The sequence below is a fragment of the Giraffa tippelskirchi genome, chromosome 10 (genome assembly GCF_054371585.1).
Source record: "Giraffa tippelskirchi isolate mGirTip1 chromosome 10, T2T-mGirTip1v1.2.pri, whole genome shotgun sequence".
In the NCBI taxonomy this organism is placed as follows: Eukaryota; Metazoa; Chordata; class Mammalia; order Artiodactyla; family Giraffidae; genus Giraffa; species Giraffa tippelskirchi.
In genome coordinates, this window is record NC_137284.1 from 121,340,221 (window position 1) to 121,359,237 (window position 19,017).

Here is a 19,017-nt window from a genome sequence, read left to right on the forward strand (position 1 = left end):
AATGAATCTACACTGACACATTATTATCATCCAAAGACCAGTTTTGTTTTGTTTTTTTCAAAGACCAGTTTACATTAGGGGTCACTTTTATTGTTGTACTCTATGGGTTATGCAAGTATGTAACACGTATTCACCATTATTGTATCATACAATTTGGAGAGCCCTAAAAATCTGTGCTCCACCTATTTATCCCTCCTTCCCCTCAACCGCTGACCTTTTTACTGTTTCCATAATTCTGCCTTTCCCAGAATGTCTTATACTTGGGATCATACAGCACATAGCCTTTTCAGATTGGCTTCTTTTACTTAATAACTTGCATGTTAAGTTTCCTCCATTGCTTTTCATGGTTTAATAGTTCATTTCTCTTTAACACTGAAAAATATTTCACTGTCTGAATTTATCACAGTTTATTTAGGGTATCTTTTTTAAAAAATAGTTATTTGCACCAGGTCTTGGTTGCAGCATGTGCAATATAGTTCCCTGACCAGGGATCGAACTGGGGCCCCCCACATTGGGAGGGCAGAATCTTAGCCACTGGACCACCACAGAGGTCCTTGAAGGACATCTTGATTGCTTCCAAGTTTGAGCAATTATGAATAAATTTGCTATAAACATCTATGTGCAGGTTTCTGTGTGGATATAAGTATTCAACTCCTTTGGGTAACTAACAAGGAGCACAGCTGCTGGATTACATTAGTCCATTAGGGCCACAGTAACAAAAATACCACACATTCTGTGGCTCAAAAACAACAAAATTTATTTCTCGTAGTTCTGGAGGCTGTAGGTTCAAGATCAGGCATCGCACAGTTGGGTGAGTGCTCTCTTCTGTACTGTAGATGTACTGTGTTCTCCTGGGCTTCCCCAGTGGCTCAGCAAAGAATCCACTGGCAATGTGGAAGAAGTGGGTTCAGTCCCTAGGCCAGGAAGATCCCCTGCAGGAGGAAATGACAACCCACCCCAACATTCTTGCCTGGAAAATCTCACGGACAGAGGAGCTTGGAGGGCTACAGTCCATAGGGTTGCAAAGAGTCAGACATAACTGAGCACCTGTCCATACACCCACACACAATGTTCTCCACTGTGGAAGGAGCAAGGGAGCTCTCTTGGGTCTCTTTCGAAAAAGAACTTAATCCCAATACAAAGCCACTACTCTCATTACCTAATCACTTCCCAAAGGCCCAACCTCCTAATACCATCACAGTGGGCAACAGGTTTCAACACATGAATTTGGGGTGGGATGGAAACATTCAGTTCACTGAACACAGTAAGAGTACATTTTGTTTTTTAAGAAACTACTAAACTGTGGGGTTGTTTTTTTTTTTTTTGCATTTCTTTTCCATGGGGATGGTCTTGATCCCTGTCTCCTGTACAATGTCACGAACCTCTGTCCATAGTTCATCAGGCACTCTATCAGATCTAGTCCCTTAAATCTATTTGTCACTTTCACTGTATAATCATAAGGGATTTGATTTAGGTCATACCTGAATGGTCTAGTGGTTTTCCCTACTTTCTTCAATTTAAGTCTGAATTTGGCAATAAGGAGTTCATGATCTGAGCCACAGTCAGCTCTCGGTCTTATTTTTGCTGACTGTATAGAGCTTCTCCATCTTTGGCTGCAAAGAATATAATCAATCTGATTTCCGTGTTGACCATCTGGTGATGTCCATGTGTAGAGTCTTCTCTTGTGCTGTTGGAAGAGGGTGTTTGCTATGACCAGTGCGTTCTCTTGGGAAAACTGTATTAGCCTCTGCCCTACTTCATTTTGTACTCCAAGGACAAATTTACCTGTTACGCCAGGTGTTTCCTGACTTCCTACTTTTGCATTCCAGTCCCCTATAATGAAAAGGACATCTTTTTGGGGTGTTAGTTCTAAAAGGTCTTGTAGGTCTTCATAGAACCGTTCAAGTTCAGCTTCTTCCTGATGAACTATGGACAGAGGTTCGTGACATTGTACAGGAGACAGGGATCAAGACCATCCTCATGGAAAAGAAATGCAAAAAAGCAAAACGGCTGTCTGAGGAGGCCTTACAAATAGCTGGGAAAAGAAGGGAAGCGAAAAGCAAAGGAGAAAAGGAAAGATATTCCCATCTGAATGCAGAGTTCCAAAGAATAGCAAGGAGAGATAAGAAAGCCTTCCTCAGTGATCACTGCAAAGAAATAGAGGAAAACAACAGAATGGGAAAGACTAGAGATCTCTTCAAGAAAATTAGAGATACCAAGGGAACATTTCATGCAAAGATGGGCTCGATAAAGGACAGAAATGGTATGGACCTAACAGAAGCAGAAGATATTAAGAAGAGGTGGCAAGAATACACAGAAGAACTGTACAAAAAAGATCTTCACGACCCAGATAATCACGATGGTGTGATCACTCACCTAGAGCCAGACATCCTGGAATGTGAAGTCAAGTGGGCCTTAGAAAGCATCACACGAACAAAGTTAGTGGAGGTGATGGAATTCCAGTTGAGCTAAATCCTCAAAGATGATGCTGTGAAAGTGCTGCACTCGATATGTCAGCAAATCTGGAAAACTCAGCAGTGGCCACAGGACTGGAAAAGGTCAGTTTTCATTCCAATCCCAAAGAAAGGCAATGCCAAAGAATGCTTGAACTACCACACAATTGCACTCATCTCACACGCTAGTATAAGTAATGCTCAAAATTCTCCAAGCCAGGCTTCAGCAATACGTGAAGCATGAACTGCCAGATGTTCAAGCTGGTTTTAGAAAAGGCAGAGGAACCAGAGATCAAATTGCCAACATCTGCTGGATCATTGAAAGAGCAAGAGAGTTCCAGAAAAACATCTATTTCTGTTTTATTGACTATGCAAAGCTTTTGACTGTGTGGATCACAATAACCCGTGGAAAACTCTGAAAGAGATGGGAATACCAGACCATCTGACCTGCCTCTTGAGAAACCTGTATACAGGTCAGGAAGCAACAGTTAGAACTGGACATGGAACAACAGACTGGTTCCAAACAGGAAAAGGAGTACGTCAAGGCTGTATATTGTCACCCTGCTTATTTAACTTATATGCAGAGTACATCATGAGAAATGCTGGGCTGGAAGAAACACAAGCTGGAATCAAGATTGCCAGGAGAAATATCAATAACCTCAAATATGCAGATGACACCACACTTACAGCAGAAACTGAAGAAGAACTAAAGGGCCTCTTGAGGAAAGTGAAAGGGGAGAGTGAAAAAGTTGGCTTAAAGCTCAACGTTCAGAAAACTAAGATCATGGCATCTGGTCCCATCACTTCATGCGAAATAGATGGGGAAACAGTGGAAACAGTGTCAGACTTTATTTTGGGGGGCTCCAAAATCACTGCTGATGGTGATTGCAGCCATGAAATTAAAAGATGCTTACTCCTTCGAAGGAAGGTTATGACCAACCTAGATAGCATATTTAAAAGCAGAGACATTACTCTGCCAACAAAGTTCCGTCTAGTCAAGGCTATAGTTTTTCCAATGGTCACGTATGGATGTGAGAGTTGGACGGTGAAGAAAGCTGAGTGCCGAAGAACTGATGCTTTTGAACTGTGGTGTTGGAGAAGACTCTTGAGAATCCCTTGGACTGCAAGAAGATCCAACCAATCCATCCTAAAGGAGATCAGTCCTGGGTGTTCATTGGAAGGACTGATGTTGAAGCTGAAACTCCAATACTTTGGCCACCTCATGAGAATAGCTGACTCATTGGAAAAGACCCTAATGTTGGGAAGGATTGGGTGCAGGAGGAGAAGGGGATGACAGAGGATGGCATCACCGACTCGACGGACATGGGTCTGGGTAAACCCCGGGAGTTGGTGATGGACAGGGAGGCCTGGCGTGCTGCGATTCATGGAGTCGCAAAGAGTCGGACACGACTGAGCGACTGGACTGAACTGAACTGAAAACTGTGTTTGAAAGTAGCTGTACTTTTTTGCACTCCCACCAGCAATGGATGAGAGTTCCTTCTTATCATATTTAAATATAAGTAGATATCTGAGAATAAAAACCAAAAATGAATACCAACAAAAGGAAAAAAAGAACAGCAATTCTACAGGGAGAAGAAAAGCTTAGAGAAAAAATCCTTATCATAAATATCCTCACAGATAGAAGAAAATACTACAATCATGAAAGAACAAAAAAAGATACCATAAAAAAGGAACATTCAAAAGCCAAAAAGGAGCTTTTGATAAGTAAAAGTATGATAGCAGAAATCAAATTTTCAGAAGAGCTGGAAGCCAAAGTTGAGGAAATCTCCAGGAAAATAGAGCATAAACAGATAAAGAGTGGAAGAGGTAAGATGGGAAAGCTAGAGAAAATCAGGTATCAGCCTAGAAAAGCCAATATTCAAATCTAGGTGTTTCAGAAAGAGAGAACAGAGAAAGCAAAAGAAAGGAAATATTCAACACAATATATAACAACTTTCACGACTGAGAAAATGAGTTTTTAGATTGAAGGCTCTTCTTGTGCTCAGTCAATAAGACATAGACTCACACCAAATAACACCACTGTGAAATATCATAACCCTAGGCATAATGAGAAGATACAAACTTTTAGAAATTTTTTTTAAAAACGGATGGAAGAAGGAAAGGACAGGAAGGAAGAAGGGAAGGAGGGCAGGCGAACAAAACATCTCACATACAATTTCTGGAAGCCTCACAAACACCAGAAGCATGAAAGCTAGAGGCTCACAGACTAAGCCTACAAAATCAGGAAATGACTTTTAAATACAGTACCCAGTCGAACTACCAATCAAGCAGGATACAAAAAATACATTTTAGACCTGCAAGGCCTTTAAAAACGTAATCTTCTTCGCATCAATTCTCGTAGAAGTACTGGAGGAGGGCACCACCCAAACAAGGGCATAAACCAAGAAATAAGGTAAAGGACAGGAAATAAAGAGAGCAAGCATCAAGGGAAGCAAAAGGAACCGAGCACATGGTAAAGGGAGACAGATCCCAGGATAAAATCTGCGCTGAGAGCATAGCGATGATAATCCACACTGGAGGTCAGACGCCTCAAAAAAAGAGACTCCTTCGTAAGATTAACCTGGTGACCTATTTGAAGCGTCAAAACATCTTGAGAGATTTAGACTCTGAAGCTGTGAAGGATTTGGAGTAGAATTTGTGATAAATACTTGGAATCTTAACCAACCCCCAAAAAAGCAGTTCCTAATTCCATAGAAATAGAAATTTGTGCAGGAAAAAAATCAATCAAGTCCACATACAGACCTCAAATATATCTTGCTTGGCTTACCCTGCAGTTTCTTTTGTAATTAAAGGTAAACACTTAAAAACCAAGAGATTGCACACAGAATTCCATAATCCTACATTGTTTTGGAAAAAGTGCAAGATCTCGGCAAATGGTGCCCTGCGTTTCCGCAGACCTAGGCTGAGAGACCTCCCCAGCGAGTCACAGCCCAGCCCACTGCTGGACCGTCTACAGCCGGGGCTTCTTTCTAGAGACATAGAGGCCTGCGGGGAAGGCGCGGCGGAGGGCCGCGGGAGCCGACTGACGACAAAGGGTCGCCTCCTATACTCCTTATGAAAGCTAGGTACTAACGAGAGGCTGGCGCTCAAGCCCCCAGCCTCCGTTTCTGGACACTTTTATGTTTTTTCCCCCTTCCATTTTTTCCTAAATCGCTCAACATATCTCAATTCACTTCCCATCACTTAGTTCCCGATCTCAGCAAAGATGGCACCCAGCCGGAAAAACGAACCGGCAATGACTTCCGGCCGGGAGGCAGGTGGCGAGCCTCGCTTCCTGCGGCGCTCCGACTGACGTAAACGAGCGCGCCGCGTAGCGTGGACCGAGGGCAGTACTGGGGCGCATGGAGGTCAGCGGCGGAGCTCGCGGTAGCGGCGGCCGCGGCGGCAGCGCCGTACGTATCGGGATCAGGGGGAAGGGGGGTCCTGAAGACCTGGGGTCATGGCTAGGAGAGGAGACCTGGAGCTCGCCCTGGGACGCAGTGGATCGGGGTGAGTGGCAGGGGCCGGGGCCGGTTTAGGGCAGTGCCCGCTCGTGCGCACGCGCCCCTTTTCTGAGGTCCTGCGTGACGGCCTACGATCCCTGCACTGACCCTCGGCGCGGTCGCTGCCTGCTCTTTGTAAAGGTGATTCTCTTTTTGCGTCTGAGGGCTGAACTTCCGGGTTGGTGTTAAGGATCCTTAAGTCCGTTTGAGTTGAACTCTTTTCCTCGCTAGCTCGTAGGACTGACTTTAGTAAGGAACGTTTCCAGTGTTCGCCTCCGCTGGGGCTTTGTGGATGTATGTGGATGTTGCCCTTGGACCAATATTTCTCCTCCCTGAACCTCTTGTTTTGTATACAGTGAGTCTAAACTTTTTACAGCTGCAACAATCAGCTCATGTTAAAATGTTCCGGACCAAGTTCTGGGAAATCTAAGGTCAAACACGCTCTCTGCTTTGGCAGAAGGGAGCCCAGGTTAACCTTTTATCGTGTGCCAGTGGTCTGCCTTACCTAGATCGTTTAATCACGCTAGTGCGCGAGGCAGACTTGTTAAAAAGCAGTAGCATCGGGTATATAACATTCTGGGAGGAGGTAACGTTTTGTCTGAGTGCGAAAAGATGGAGGGTGATTTCCTGAGCCCTATGATGGCGCGTAAAAAAAAATGAGGCAGCAGGCCTTGCCCTGCCCTGCCCTGCCCAGGTGTAATGAAAGTGCAAGGCCTGTTGAGAATGAGGGAGTGTGCTCCAGGGAGAAAGAAAAGGTAAAACTGGGAAAATAATTCTGCGCCATGTTGTGAACTGCTTTTATGATTGGATCATGGATTTTGCTCTCAGAAGGGGTGTATGTGTGTTTAGTAGGTTAGTAATGTAATAATGCCAGTTGGTTTGGGAAGGCTCACTCACATGTCTATAAGTTATTAAAAATACATCCACAGAAGCTGTGGGATGTTTATATGGATTATATGTCCAGGGTTTTCTAGGAGTAGTCTAATTTAAAATATTCTGTCTCATTTTCTTTGTAAGCCAATAATTTTTTAATCCTGGGTACTTTTCAAACTTAAAAGGGAGCGGGAGGAGTGAGTGGAATGCTATTCAAACCCTGCTTGCAGAAACTCCTACTCAAGAGGTCTTGGACCAGGCCTGGGGTTCTGAAGTGTTGAACCATTCCTAGGTAATTCCACAACCAGGACTAGAAGCCCTCCAGCCCAGACTGTAATGCTCCTGAGTTTCAGTATTGGGTTACATTCTGTATTGAAACAAAAGCCCTCTGAGATTTTTGCTTCAGAACGTGCCTTTGCCTGTGGGTGGTCAGTCAGAAAGGAGGAGTTTGGGCTGGCCTATGGAGAATGTGGCTGTGGCTCCCTTGCATTTGTTGGGTTCTTCTGTTGTCTTTGTGAACCGGGAACTGCCGCTGCACCACCCCTTTCTCTCTCCTTTTTCTCTTCAGGGCTTTGGAGTCACTTGCTAGGAGGCTCCCCTCCCTGCCGCCTGGGCCACCATGGCCGCTCGGCTGGTGAGGCGATGCACATGCCTCCTAAGGGAGGCCACCCGCCTGGCCCCTGCCGTGTCCCCTGTTGGCAAGCTGAGACTCCCTCAGGGAACCCAGAAGCAGCTAACTTCCTCAGCTACCTCGCCCAGCTCCTGCCTCCCAGGCCCCTTGTCAGAGCTTGTGGAGAAGGAACAGGTGTTTACTCCCTATCCTGAGCGCCAGGAGGTGGAGCAGCTCATCGAGAAGGCCACCCAGCCCGAGGAGGTCCTGGAGCTGCTGGGTGGTGGTCACTGTCTGCAGCAGAACCATGCAGCCCTTGCGCTTATCCAGCTGTCTCGCCTGCTTTCTGAGAAGCCAAAAGACAAAGCCACGCTCATGCAGGATGCTCGCTTTTGGCAACTCCTCCATCTTGTCAACAGCCAGGTGGGTTCTGGAGCCATTTCTGCAGGTTCAGCAAGCGGAATATAACGGGCCATGGAGTCCAAAGCATCCAGTCACTTTCCCATTATAGAGGGAAACTCTGCTGTGTGCTTAGTCCATCCACATCCTGTGGTATTTTTTTCATTTTATAGATTCCAGAATACTTTAATGTGCTTTCACTTCTGTTAACCTTCATGACAGCTCTGTTAGGTGAATATTGCTGTCCTCATCTTACAGGCAGCCCAGAGACAGTAAATACAAACAAAAGGATTGAGCCTGGTTTTTCTCAGTGCATTTGGGGGCCTCCCCTTCACCGTGCAGTCTTGACTGATATGGCCCCTCCTCCGTGTCTGGCTGACAGAGGACACACTCTTGAAACTGGAGGAGATGAAGGGTGACTGGGAGAGGATCTCAGAAACTTGAACTGACCATGGGTGTTATCCCAGCCAGTCAGATCCTTAGAGGAGGAACATGGTGAGAAGGGAACTTGTATGTGGCAGGGGTGGGTGCAGGAAGAACTCAACCCAGTTCCTGTTCAGTGTGAAGAAGGACTCCATGCAGACTTCAGGCACCCTAGGGTCTGCTGGAGCCGAAGGTCTGTGAAACAGAAGAGAGGTACAGACCCTCACCCTGGCTGCTCTGGAAAGGCGAGGCCATGTCCACTTGTCAGGTATGACGAGGAGACTCACAGCTCAAGGGAGGGGTCGAGTTAAATGAGTTTTTTCAACTGCAGGTTATGAGAGTATAGTGGATGTGGAAATAAAGAAATATTGGAAACAGTTCACAAATAGTAAGGGAAGTATTGTTTCGTGGGAGTTTTTGTCTTTAGTTAAAAGACAGATCTGTACTGTGCGCCCATGTGTTGGGGTCACAGTACAGATTTTTTTCTTGCTGAGAATATAGCTCATATAAATTATCTTAATTAGATCCCTTCTTGTTCTAAGACTATCATTCTAGTCGTTAATTATTAAACCTTTTACACGAAATCTTTAGAGACAAACTAAACACTGTAGCAAAATTACAAGCCAGTAATGAACCAGGAATTAGAAATATAAACTGATCAAGCTTTCTTTTAAAGAGTCCTCCTACTGTCTGGGAATTCTGCAGAAACAGCAGAAGTCACTGAAGGCTCATGTGATGCTGAGATCAAATTCATACTTTCTTTTTTTCCCCCACACCTTGGCTTGTGGGATTGTTGATCCCCCACCAGGGATTGAACCCGGGCCCCTGGCAGTAAAAGCCTGGAGTCCTAACCACTGCCCTGCTGGGGAATCCCCCATACTTTTCTCCTTCTGCCCAGCCCTTCACACAACTGCTTTTCTGTTTGCCCCTCACCTCGTGCATATGATTTTAGTTCCCCTTCTTGGCAGTGCAGCCCCATTTCACAGAAGAGTCTGGAGACTTGAAGAGTGGCAGAGTTAACAGCCTTAGCACAGCAAACAACAGAGCCATTCTAACTTACCACATTCTGCCTTCCCTGAGGGTGGGGTCTGGGCCAGAGGGCTCCTCGCATTTCTCTGAGGCCTGAAAGCACACCCTGCAGGGAATGGCTGGGTCACCCTTGTTCAGAAATGGAGCTGGAGGAGGAGTGAGCACTGTGGGCAGAAAAACAGGCCCAGACAGGCTATTAAGGAGCCGCCCGGTGTGCCCAGTAGAAATGCCTACGTTAAAATAACCAGTTCTCGGGAGGCAGGCTCCAGCTCAGAGCCTTGGCCTGTTCTATGACAGGATCAATAAGGTCCTAGGTGTGACTTTGCCTGTGTGTTTCTCCCCCACCCTGCCCCCCACCTAGATAGCTGTAGTCTGGCATGGGACCCTCGTGAAGCTGCTCCGGAGCCTCTATGCACTGGGGCTCCCCACCACCTCCAAGGAGCTGCGGTCAGTGGAGCAGGAGGTCCGCTGGCGCATGCGCAGGCTCAAGTACAAGCATCTGGCCTTCCTGGCCGAGTCCAGCGCCACCTACATGCAGGAGCAGGGCTCCCAGGAGCTGCTGGCTGAGCTGCTTGTGCACCTCGAGCGGCGCTGGGCAGAAATTGAAGACAGACGCACGGTGGTGGCCATGATGATGAAAACTGGGCATCTCTCCGAGTCTCTGATGAACCGCCTGGAGGACAAGGTACTAAGGGGCAAGAGCCTTATGGCTTCTGTCCATAGTCTGGGGCATGGCACTGGCAGGACTGGCACTTTAGGCAGCTGCAGGCAGCACTTTGTACCCACTGGTTCCTTCAAGGATCCAGGGGGGTGCAAAGCCTGAACAAAATTGTAGTTCCTCCAAAATTGCATCTTGCACATGACCTGGAAACAGCATGGCTAGCAGCTCGTGAAGTGTGGCCTTAGCTGCCCCACTGGCTCAGCTTTGGTTAGTGCTTCCTAGAGACATCACGCCTGCCACCCTCTGCTCTACCCCTGCCTTAGCCCCGCAGTCAAGTCAAATTCAACCCTGTTTCCATGGTAGCAGGCGCTGGCCCGGATGACTGCTTCAGCAAACTCTGCAGCTCATGGGCCCTGGGTCCCCTGCCCTGGGACCTGGGAATAAGTTTGGCTATGGACACGGCATCCCCAGTCTGGGGACTCCCTGGGGTAGGAGCAGAGGCAGGCCCTGCACAGATGGGGCCTGTGTTTATTAAGCTCAGGCCTAGTTGCTGTCTCGCAGGGCCTGCACTGCATGGGACCCCTGGCCCTCGGGCCATCAAGCTGACCCCTGCCGGCTGTGGTTGACAGTGCCTGGAGCTGGTGGAGCAGTTTGGCCCTGAGGAGCTGCGGAAGGTGCTGGTGACGTTGGCAGCTCAGAACCGGAGATCGGTACCCTTGCTGCGGGCCATCTCTTACCACCTGGTCCAGAAGCCCTTCCCCTTGACTAAAAGCATCCTCTTGGACCTGGCCTATGCCTATGGTGAGCACTGCGCATGGGAGGGGGAGGGTTCTGGCTGCAGCTGTGTCAAATTCGGTGCCTACCTCATCTGTGGCAGGCACTGGCCCAAAAGGCTGCTACAGAAACATTGTGACTCATGGGCCCTGATCCTCTGTGCTAGGCCTCAGGGATAAATTTGGTTACAGACACCAAGCTCTTACTCCTTGAGACCGGGGTGGGTGGTGGGGTGGGCCTGAGGGCGGCCTGCTGCTTCTTACCAGTTAAATCTCAGGCTCTGTCCCCAAGGCAAACTCGGCTTCCACCAGACCCAGGTGTTCCAGCGCCTGGCAGCCGACTTGCTCCCCCACACGCCAAGCATGACGTCCAGCGAGGTAGCCCGCTGTACCAAGTCCTTCGCCTTCCTTAAGTGGCTCAACCTGCCCCTCTTTGAGGCCTTCGTCCAGGTGAGCTGGGGTGCAGACGTGAGGCCTAGGTTCTGAGGGCCCTCCTTTCCTGACCCCCTGCTTATGCACACTCCCTGGGCATTTCATCAGGGAAGCCCAGCCAGTCCAGAACACTTCCTAGTGGCACATATGGAGTCCTTACTCCAGTTTCTTTGGAGAGAAGCAGTATGACTCAGTTGTGAAAGAAAGCGTAGTTGAAACTTCCTTTCATTCTTTTCACCAAACTTTGTAGGTGACAGACTGTGTGTGTCTTTGGGTGACTGTGCGGGGAGCAGTGCAGACAGCAAGGCCGAGAATCCACTCAAAACTCCCTAAACTTCCAACAGCTGCAAAATGGAGTTGTGAAGAAAGTGGATGTTTGCATTGAGGTTTAGGTGCAGTAGGTTGAAACTGTGTCTATAGACTGAAGAGAATCTCTGAAGCTGTTGTCTTTTATGTGTGTATGATTGCCTCAGGGAGGACAGGGGCTAGCCCTCTGCCCATTGCCCTGTGTAAATTACCCCTTTGGGCTGGAAGCACATGGGTTCTGGGGGAGGGCCAGGTCTGCATACCATCGGGCCCCTCTCATCCTGCCTTTCTATCCTCCCTGATCTGCCCAGCACGTCCTGGACAGAGCCCAGAGCATCACTCTGCCACACCTGTGCAACATGCTCCTGGCTTTTGCCCGTGTGAACTTCCGCCCAGAACGGGAGGATCCATTCTTCAGCCTGGTACAGTCTTCACACCCTCTACTGCTATGCTCAGAGCAGCTTGGGACCAAGGGGGAGGGAGGGAAGAGACCGGATTTGTACTGAGGAGCCCAAGGTGGGGAGGCAAAAATGAAGAAAGCCTGGTGGGAGTGTGGAAAGAGCCAGCTACAGCCATACATCCCAGGGGTTGTCTGGGGACAGGCGAGAGCCAGCATGGCAGCCAAGGACCAGGAAGGCATCCAGTGGCTCACTGGCAGTGGGGCTGCGGGACCCCTGCTCTTACTGTCTGTGTGTGCGTGTGTTAGTCCCTCAGTCATGTCCAACTCTTTGTGACCCCATGGACTGTAGCCCACAAGGCTCCTCTGTCCATGAAATTCTCCAGGCAAGAATACTAGAATGGGTTGCCATGCCCTTCTCTAGGGAGTCTTCCCGACCCAGGGATCAAACCTGGATCTGCCACATTGCGATCAGATTCTTTACTGTTTGAGCCACCAGGGAAGCTTTGAGCTATCTTACTTCCTGGTGTTCCCTTAATGCCCTGTTGGGGCTCAGAGACTCAATCCAGTTGCCGGGGTGAGAGCATCCTATGAGTGAACTGGGTATGACCCCGGGCCCCCACAGTGGGTGTTCCCCCAGACGGCCAGCTGCTTCCCTTTTCATAATCTCCAGCTCCTGGGGCCAGAAACATCTCCCCTGTGCTGGTAGCACGGTTTTGTGCATAGGTTCTTGCTAGTGGGTGGGAAGAGGGGGCAGTAGGGGTAGCCCAGCTGCTGTCCAGATTGGGCCTAACGGATGAGGAGGGTTTCTGGTACCTGTCACCAGGGGTCCCCCAAACCTGACCAAGAGTGCCTGAGCCAAGGTTGCTCGCCTCATCCCCTTGGGCCTCAGCATGTCCAGGTCATAGGGCAGCTCCAGCTGCTGCCAGCCCAGGGATGCCTGCGGCCACTGAGCAGAACCTGCTTTCCCCACCCCGCACTGTCGTCGCCCAGGTGCATGAGAAGCTGGGGTCAGAGCTGGTGGGCCTGGAGCCAGCCCTGCAGGTGGACGTGGTGTGGGCCCTGTGTGTGCTGCAGCAGGTGCGGGAGGCTGAGCTGCAGGCTGTGCTCCGCCCTGAATTTCACGCCCAGTTTCTAGGTGAGCAGTGGGGGACATCCCTCCCTCTCCTGAGTGATGGTGAGCCCGCCGTGTGCACCCCTTCTCCCACCCCACCCCAGGGACCACTGCAGCTGGGATGGCTGCCTGGTTATTAGCCTTGGGCTCTGCTCAGCATTGGGGAGATGGGACAGGCCAGGGCGCACCCAGCATCTGCTCCTTCTCTGTCCACTCCTAGTGGGTGACCGGCAGACCCTCTTTCTGCTGCTCCTGACCCAGAGTCCAGGGTGAGACTTGAGTGTGGGGGAGGGTGCTGCTGACTCTCCCACATGGCCCCTGTGTCCCTCCATCCCAGTCCTCCTGAGCCTCTTTTCTCACTCCATCATCTCCCCTTAGGTGGCAAGTCCCCAAAGGATCAAAGCACCTTCCAGAAGCTGCTGCATATCAATGCCACCGCCCAGCTGGAGCAACCCGAGTACACGGGACCCCTTCTGCCTACCTCAGCCTTGGTCCCCAGCCCCTCGGCCCTTGAACAGAAGATGACCCCGTTGCAGAAGGAGCTGCAGGAGACATTGAAGGGGCTGCTGGGGAGTGCCGACAAGGGCAGCTTCATGGTGGCCACGCAGTATGGCTGGGTTCTGGGTGAGGACCCATTGTCCCCTTCCCTCCCAGCAATCCCCTCTGTTCATCCATCATAAGGGCAGGGGCTGTAAGCCCAGTTGATCTCTGAAGGATAGTCCCCACCACATTTTCATTCTGTGCCCTCCTCAGATGCTGAGATATTGCTCGACACCGAGAGCCAACTCCTGCCCCTGAGGGACTTTGTGGCGCCCCATCTGGCCCCCCACTCTGGCAGCCAGCCACTCCCCCCTGGGGCCAAGAGGTAGGTGGTCACACCACCCTTGGGGGCCGTGTGCGTTTGGTTCTGGCATTTCCTCTTCCCTCCAAGGGCCTGAGGGAGCTGTCAGCATCCACAGCACCCCATCTCCCGCTCCAGGCTAGCCTTCCTTCGCTGGGAGTTCCCCAACTTCAACAGCCGAAGCAAAGACTTGCTGGGGCGCTTCGTGCTGGCCCGGCGCCACCTGCTGGCCGCTGGCTTCCTGCTGATCGACGTGAGTATCTCCTATTCCCCCCTGGCTGATGGGAGCCAGTGTCGGACCCCAGCTCTTGAGGTCGCCAGTGTTGGGGTTCCCCCTTCACACATGAGAAAAGGGGAACTTAGAAGGGTGTTAGGTTTTTCCAAACGTCACACAGCTTTTAAGTATCTGATGCTGTTCCCATCTCCTCAGCCAGGGTTTCTGAGAGGAAGAGGTAAGACAAACCCAGTGCCCAGGGCCTCGTGCTGACCTGTGCCTCATGCGGGGCTCTGTGCTGAGGTCCGGCCCCAGGCCTGGTCCCAGGTTCTCACCATGGAGACATCTGGACCGGAGAGCAGGCTGTTCTGTATGGGGCCAGAAAATACACAAGTGGCTCGTTTTTGAGCGTTTTGTTTTACTTTTGATACAGCTTTTAAAATCTTGAAGCCACCCTTGGTCCTGTTTATTCATGGGCCCTTGCAGCTTTGAGCACTGACCAAGTGGGAGTCTCTTCCCCACCCATTCTGCTCTAGCTCTGTAGGCATCTTCCTTCAGGATTTGGGGGCCAGGGGTGTGATGCACAGGGCGGGAGGCATGACAGGAGTTCCCACCTGCCCTGACTCGTTTCCACTGCCTCCCGCAGGTCCCATACTATGAGTGGATGGAACTGAAGTCTGAATGGCAGAAGAGCGCCTATCTCAAGGACAAGATGCGCAAAGCAGTGGCAGAGGAGCTGGCCAAATGACCTGTCCCATAGCAAGGACTGTGTGCCCAGGGGGCTGGACTTCTCCAGAGGCCTAGCCATGGGCACTGGGTGGGCAAGAGGTGGCACGCTCGAGGACAGACCTCAGTGCAGGACCTTGGCCTTGGAAGTGGGGAAGTGGGCCGGTGGCCAGCATCTCTGAGTAGTAGGTCATTCTCTCATGAGTAATAAATTCTTAATCTTTAACTGCCCGACTATCCCGGCTTCTCTGCCACCCGCAGAGGATCCCTCTCATATACATTGGTGCACGGCTGGCCTGTTGCTCAGAAGCCTGCAGTCAGCCCCCGTACGGGCTAAACATCAACATGTGAGGACCTTCCCAGGGGAGGCCATTTGGGTTTTCGCTGCATGGCATCCTGGGAGGCCCCCTCCCATCCGATGGTCTTGGTTGAGTGGGGCACCCTGACGGCCTGTGCTGCCATGTGGTATAAGTGCCAGTCCCCCAGGAGGCACTGGCTCTGAGAAGAAAAAAGGAGTGTACTTGACTGACACTGCAGGGCCAGAAGAGACTCCTTGCTGTCCTTACATCTGGAGCAGAGTGCCATGGTGTGTGTCGCCGCTGTGGTAACCATCTGCCCAAGGAGCCCAGGGCCCCCTTCACCACACCAGCAGCAGCACCACCAGGACTTCCCTACCAGTGAAGGGGTTAGGACTCCTTGCTTCCACTGCTGGGGGCCCAGGTTCAATCCCTGGTTGGGGAACTAAGATCCCACAAGCCGAATACCAAGGCCAAAAAAAGGCTTTCTAGCTTCTAGTCTGTCACAAGAGACTTGGCTGTGGAGCTGAGCAGAGAAGGGCCATCTGGCTTTTCTGGACCCCCTTCTCAACTGATCCCCACTCCCTCCAAAGTGGTCCCTCAGAAAGCGAGTCACACAAGCTTTGGGTTAGAGGAGGAGCCGTAGAGCAGGAGCTCACAGGATGTGGGTGCCTGGCACTTGGCACAAGCTGGCTGAGGTTCTTGCCCCAGAGAACACAGCAGCCAGGATGGCTTTCTGAAGCCCATTACTCAGAGCCCAGATAAGGTGAGGGAGCGGGGAAGAGTGTACCAAAGTGAAGGGCCAGCATGGAGAAGTATCAATGGTGCTGAGCCAGCTTCGGGGACCTTGGGGAGCTCCCACAAAGGAAAGCTCATGTTCACTAGGATCTGTGGCTTGTAGTTGAGATAGTTTGACAGGTTTCCTGCAGCTGAAAGAAACTACACAGTGTACCCTGTGCCCTCTGCCAGTTTCCTCAAAGGTGATGGGCACGTGTCACACCAGGATACTGCCTGACAAGAATAAAAGTCCATGCGCAGCACACTTGCATCACCACCGGGACACCTCATGTTGCCCTGTATGTTCATACCTACCCCCTTGGCCTCGAGCCAACCAACAGCTATCCACACATCCTCCGTTTCTATTTTGTTATTTGGAGAATGTTCCGTACAGGAATGATGTAGCATATGACATTTGGAAACTGGGTTTCTTCACAGGCACAGTTCTCTGGAGTTTGATCCAGTAGGTCCTTCCTTGTTATTGATGTTAGACTGTGGTTCAGTCCCATGTGTGGGTGTTTGTGTAAACCCAAGTTTTCATTTCTCTGGGATGAGTGCTTATGAGTACAGCTGCTGGGTCATATGGGATTTATATGCTGTTTAAGAAACTGCCACAGGGTTTTCCAGGTGCTGTACTGTTACATTCCCACCAGCAGTGTGGGAAGCAGTGAAGTTTACACCTCTGCCAGCCTATGGTATTCCTGGAGCAGTTCCTATGGGTGTGGAGTCATCTTTTCACTTGCATCTGCCTAATGGCTAGGGATGTGGAACACTTAACCTGACTTCTAGTCATCTTGGTGGGTATGAGGTGGTATCTCATTGTGGCTTTGATCTTCATTTTTTCATGATGACTAGTGGTGTCTTTTCATGTGCTTATGGCCTATTTACATGTAATTTTTGGAGACATACCTGTTCAGTCCCTTTGTCCAGTGTTTAACTAGGTTGTCTTACTGAGCTGTAAGAGTTCTTTATACATTTAGAAACAAGTCTCTTATCAGATAGAGGACTTGCAAATATTTTCTCCCATTTTGTGGACTGTATTTCCACTTTCTTGATGGTGTCCTTTGAAACACAGAAAGTTCCAAATTTAGGTGAAAGAGATTGTCCCAAATTGATGTTAATTCTACCTTAAATGAGTAGAATTAACTACTCATTTAAACATGAGTTTGAGCAAGCTCTGGGAGCTTGGTGATGGACAGGGAAGTCTGGTGTGCTGCAGTCCATGGGGTCACAAAGAGACATGACTGACTAAACTGAACTACTTTAAATACTTCATAGAACTCAAAACTATCTGGGCCTGAAGACTTCTTGGGGGAAGCTTTTTTTAAGTTACAGATTCAGTTTCTTTCATGGTTTTAAGACTATTTGTGTTACCTATTTCATCTTGTTTGAATTTTTGGTAGATTTTAATTTTCAAGTGGTTGTCCATTTCTTCAAGGTTGTTGAATTTATGAGCATTAAGTTGTTTGTAGCATTCCCTTAGTAGTCTGGGCTTCAGGCTCCAGAGTGTTAGCCCTGTTATTAGTCAGCATTCTCCAGAGAAAGAACCAACAGAATATATGAGAGAGATAAACATAAGAGATTTATTATAGGAATTGGCTCTGCAGTTACAGAGACCAAGGAGTTCCACAACTGACTGTTCTCAAGCTGGAGAACCAGGAAAGCCATAGCCACTGGTATAAATTCAGTTCAAGTGCAAAGACCCGAGAACGGGGAGGGGCGGCCGGTGGGGCTGTGGTGTCACTGGTGTCAGCTCTGGAGGCCAAAGGCTGGAGAACTAGGAGCTCCAATGTTCGAGGGTCAGAGGTGGACATCCCAGCTCAAGACAGTGAATTCACACTTGGCCTTTTTGTTTTTCTCTGCCCCTCCCCCCCTCCCCCGGCAACAGATTCGTTGATCCCCACCCCGCACTGGTGAGGCCGAATCTCTTCAGTCAGTCTACTGAGTCATGCTCATCTCCAGAGATGCCCTTGCATACACACCCAGAAATAGCATTTAATCCACTATCTGAGCATCCCTAAGCCCAGTCAAGTTGACACATAAAATTAACCATCATAGCCCCCGTGGCATACTGGTCATTTGTGTCTTCTCTATTTTTGTCCATCTTGCAATTTTACTGATTTTTCAAAGAACTATTCTTTTTTTGTTTCATTGATTCCTTCCTCTGTTTTCCTATTTTCTGTTTCATTGATTTCTGCTCTTGGCTTTATTTCCTTCTTACTGCTGAGTTTAGTTGATTTTGTCCTTTTCCTAGTTTCCTGAGGTAGGAACTTCGATGATTGATTTGAGACCTTTCCTCTCTTCCAATGTGCTATAAATATCCCTCTCAGCACTTCTACCTGCAGACCACATAATTTAATATTTTTATTTTCATTCAGTTCTGTGTTTCTTAACATTTTTCTTATTTTAGTTGTAATTTTCCTTATTGTTGGGTTCGTCCCTGATTTTCCTGGTATGATGGGTGTTTTTTTTTAAACATGTACCCCAGATAGGCTGTCATGTTCAAATTTTAGCAGGCAGTCAGCCTGTTTGGGTTCAAGCTGCAGTCCTGGGCTACATGGCCTGTGGTTCTCATGACTCACAGCACTGTGTTGGTCTGCCACTGGGCTCTGCTGGTGCTCTTGAATGGATATGAGGCACTTCCTGGGCTGGAGCATCCTGTGCCTTTGTGTGTGTTGGGGGGGGGGGGGAACCAGCTTGCTGGGCTGAAATCCTGCTGTGGTGCAATTTCCTTCGCCAGTGGCCACCACCCTCCAGAGACTCAGGTCGGGGGCAAGAACCAGAGAAGGGGTGCATGAGGTGGGGAGGAATGGCTTCCCTTGGCCCCTTATCAGGAGGCTTCCCCTTGATCTTCAATATCAGTTCTGTCACACTCCCTAGAGTTGTCACAGGGCCCAGTGCATATGAGGGTGAATGCCTGGTCCTCCTCCCAGTATGTAGTAGCTGGTGGTGACAGGAAATGCCAGACTTGGGTCCTCTTCTGTTGAGTAGGCTGCTCTGCTGTTCCTCCAAACCTGGGGTCCCTCCCCAGCTCACCTTTCTCTTTTTGTCTTAGTTCAGTTCTGGTGGTCTCTAATTTCCCACATCTTGATTGGTTAGTCAGGAGGAGCAGAGAGACAAACTTGTGTCATCCTGTCCAAACAAGAAGCTACTCAGGCACTGATGAAAACCTTCTGTTTTCTGGAATCTC

The 19,017-nt window shown here is 49.4% G+C and overlaps 1 protein-coding gene, 1 long non-coding RNA gene and 2 other non-coding genes across 7 annotated transcripts; 3 read left to right on the top strand and 1 right to left on the bottom strand.

Moving 5' to 3' along the window:
- Positions 1-731: 731 nt before the first annotated feature.
- Positions 732-5,717, bottom strand: LOC145523955 (uncharacterized). Its single transcript, XR_014066976.1, has 4 exons — positions 5,648-5,717; positions 1,786-1,833; positions 1,482-1,687; positions 732-932 (listed from the first exon to the last, which is right to left on the bottom strand). It is a non-coding gene; the product is annotated as an uncharacterized LOC145523955 (long non-coding RNA).
- A 72-nt stretch (positions 5,718-5,789) lies between these two features.
- TBRG4 (transforming growth factor beta regulator 4) lies at positions 5,790-14,980 on the top strand. 4 transcript variants are annotated; one of them, XM_081535198.1, is made up of 12 exons: positions 5,790-5,963; positions 7,015-7,121; positions 7,398-7,862; positions 9,652-9,975; positions 10,581-10,752; positions 11,017-11,174; positions 11,774-11,884; positions 12,853-12,997; positions 13,352-13,597; positions 13,727-13,838; positions 13,953-14,067; positions 14,675-14,980. In XM_081535198.1, the coding sequence occupies exons 3-12, from the start codon at positions 7,449-7,451 to the stop codon at positions 14,774-14,776; spliced, it is 1,899 nt and encodes a 632-aa protein (XP_081391324.1). In that variant the 5' UTR covers positions 5,790-5,963; positions 7,015-7,121; positions 7,398-7,448; the 3' UTR covers positions 14,777-14,980. The 4 variants fall into 4 exon arrangements, with proteins under 4 accessions (XP_081391324.1, XP_081391325.1, XP_081391323.1 ...); XM_081535199.1 differs by lacking the exon at positions 7,015-7,121 and having other exon boundaries at positions 5,790-6,097; XM_081535197.1 differs by lacking the exon at positions 7,015-7,121 and having other exon boundaries at positions 5,790-5,866.
- On the top strand, positions 10,278-10,413 carry LOC145524945 (small nucleolar RNA SNORA5). Its single transcript, XR_014067975.1, has one exon. It is a non-coding gene; the product is annotated as a small nucleolar RNA SNORA5 (small nucleolar RNA).
- On the top strand, positions 10,788-10,922 carry LOC145524944 (small nucleolar RNA SNORA5). Its single transcript, XR_014067974.1, has one exon. It is a non-coding gene; the product is annotated as a small nucleolar RNA SNORA5 (small nucleolar RNA).
- Positions 14,981-19,017: the final 4,037 nt, after the last annotated feature.

Coding starts and splice junctions, on each gene's coding strand:
- TBRG4 (XM_081535196.1), top strand. CDS start 5,816: ATGGAGGTCAGCGGCGGAGCTCGCGGTAG. Junction 5,845..7,444: donor AGCGGCGGAGCTCGCGGTAG/CGGCGGCCGCGG, acceptor TGCCGCCTGGGC/CACCATGGCCGCTCGGCTGG. Junction 13,598..13,726: donor GCAGTATGGCTGGGTTCTGG/GTGAGGACCCAT, acceptor TGCCCTCCTCAG/ATGCTGAGATATTGCTCGAC.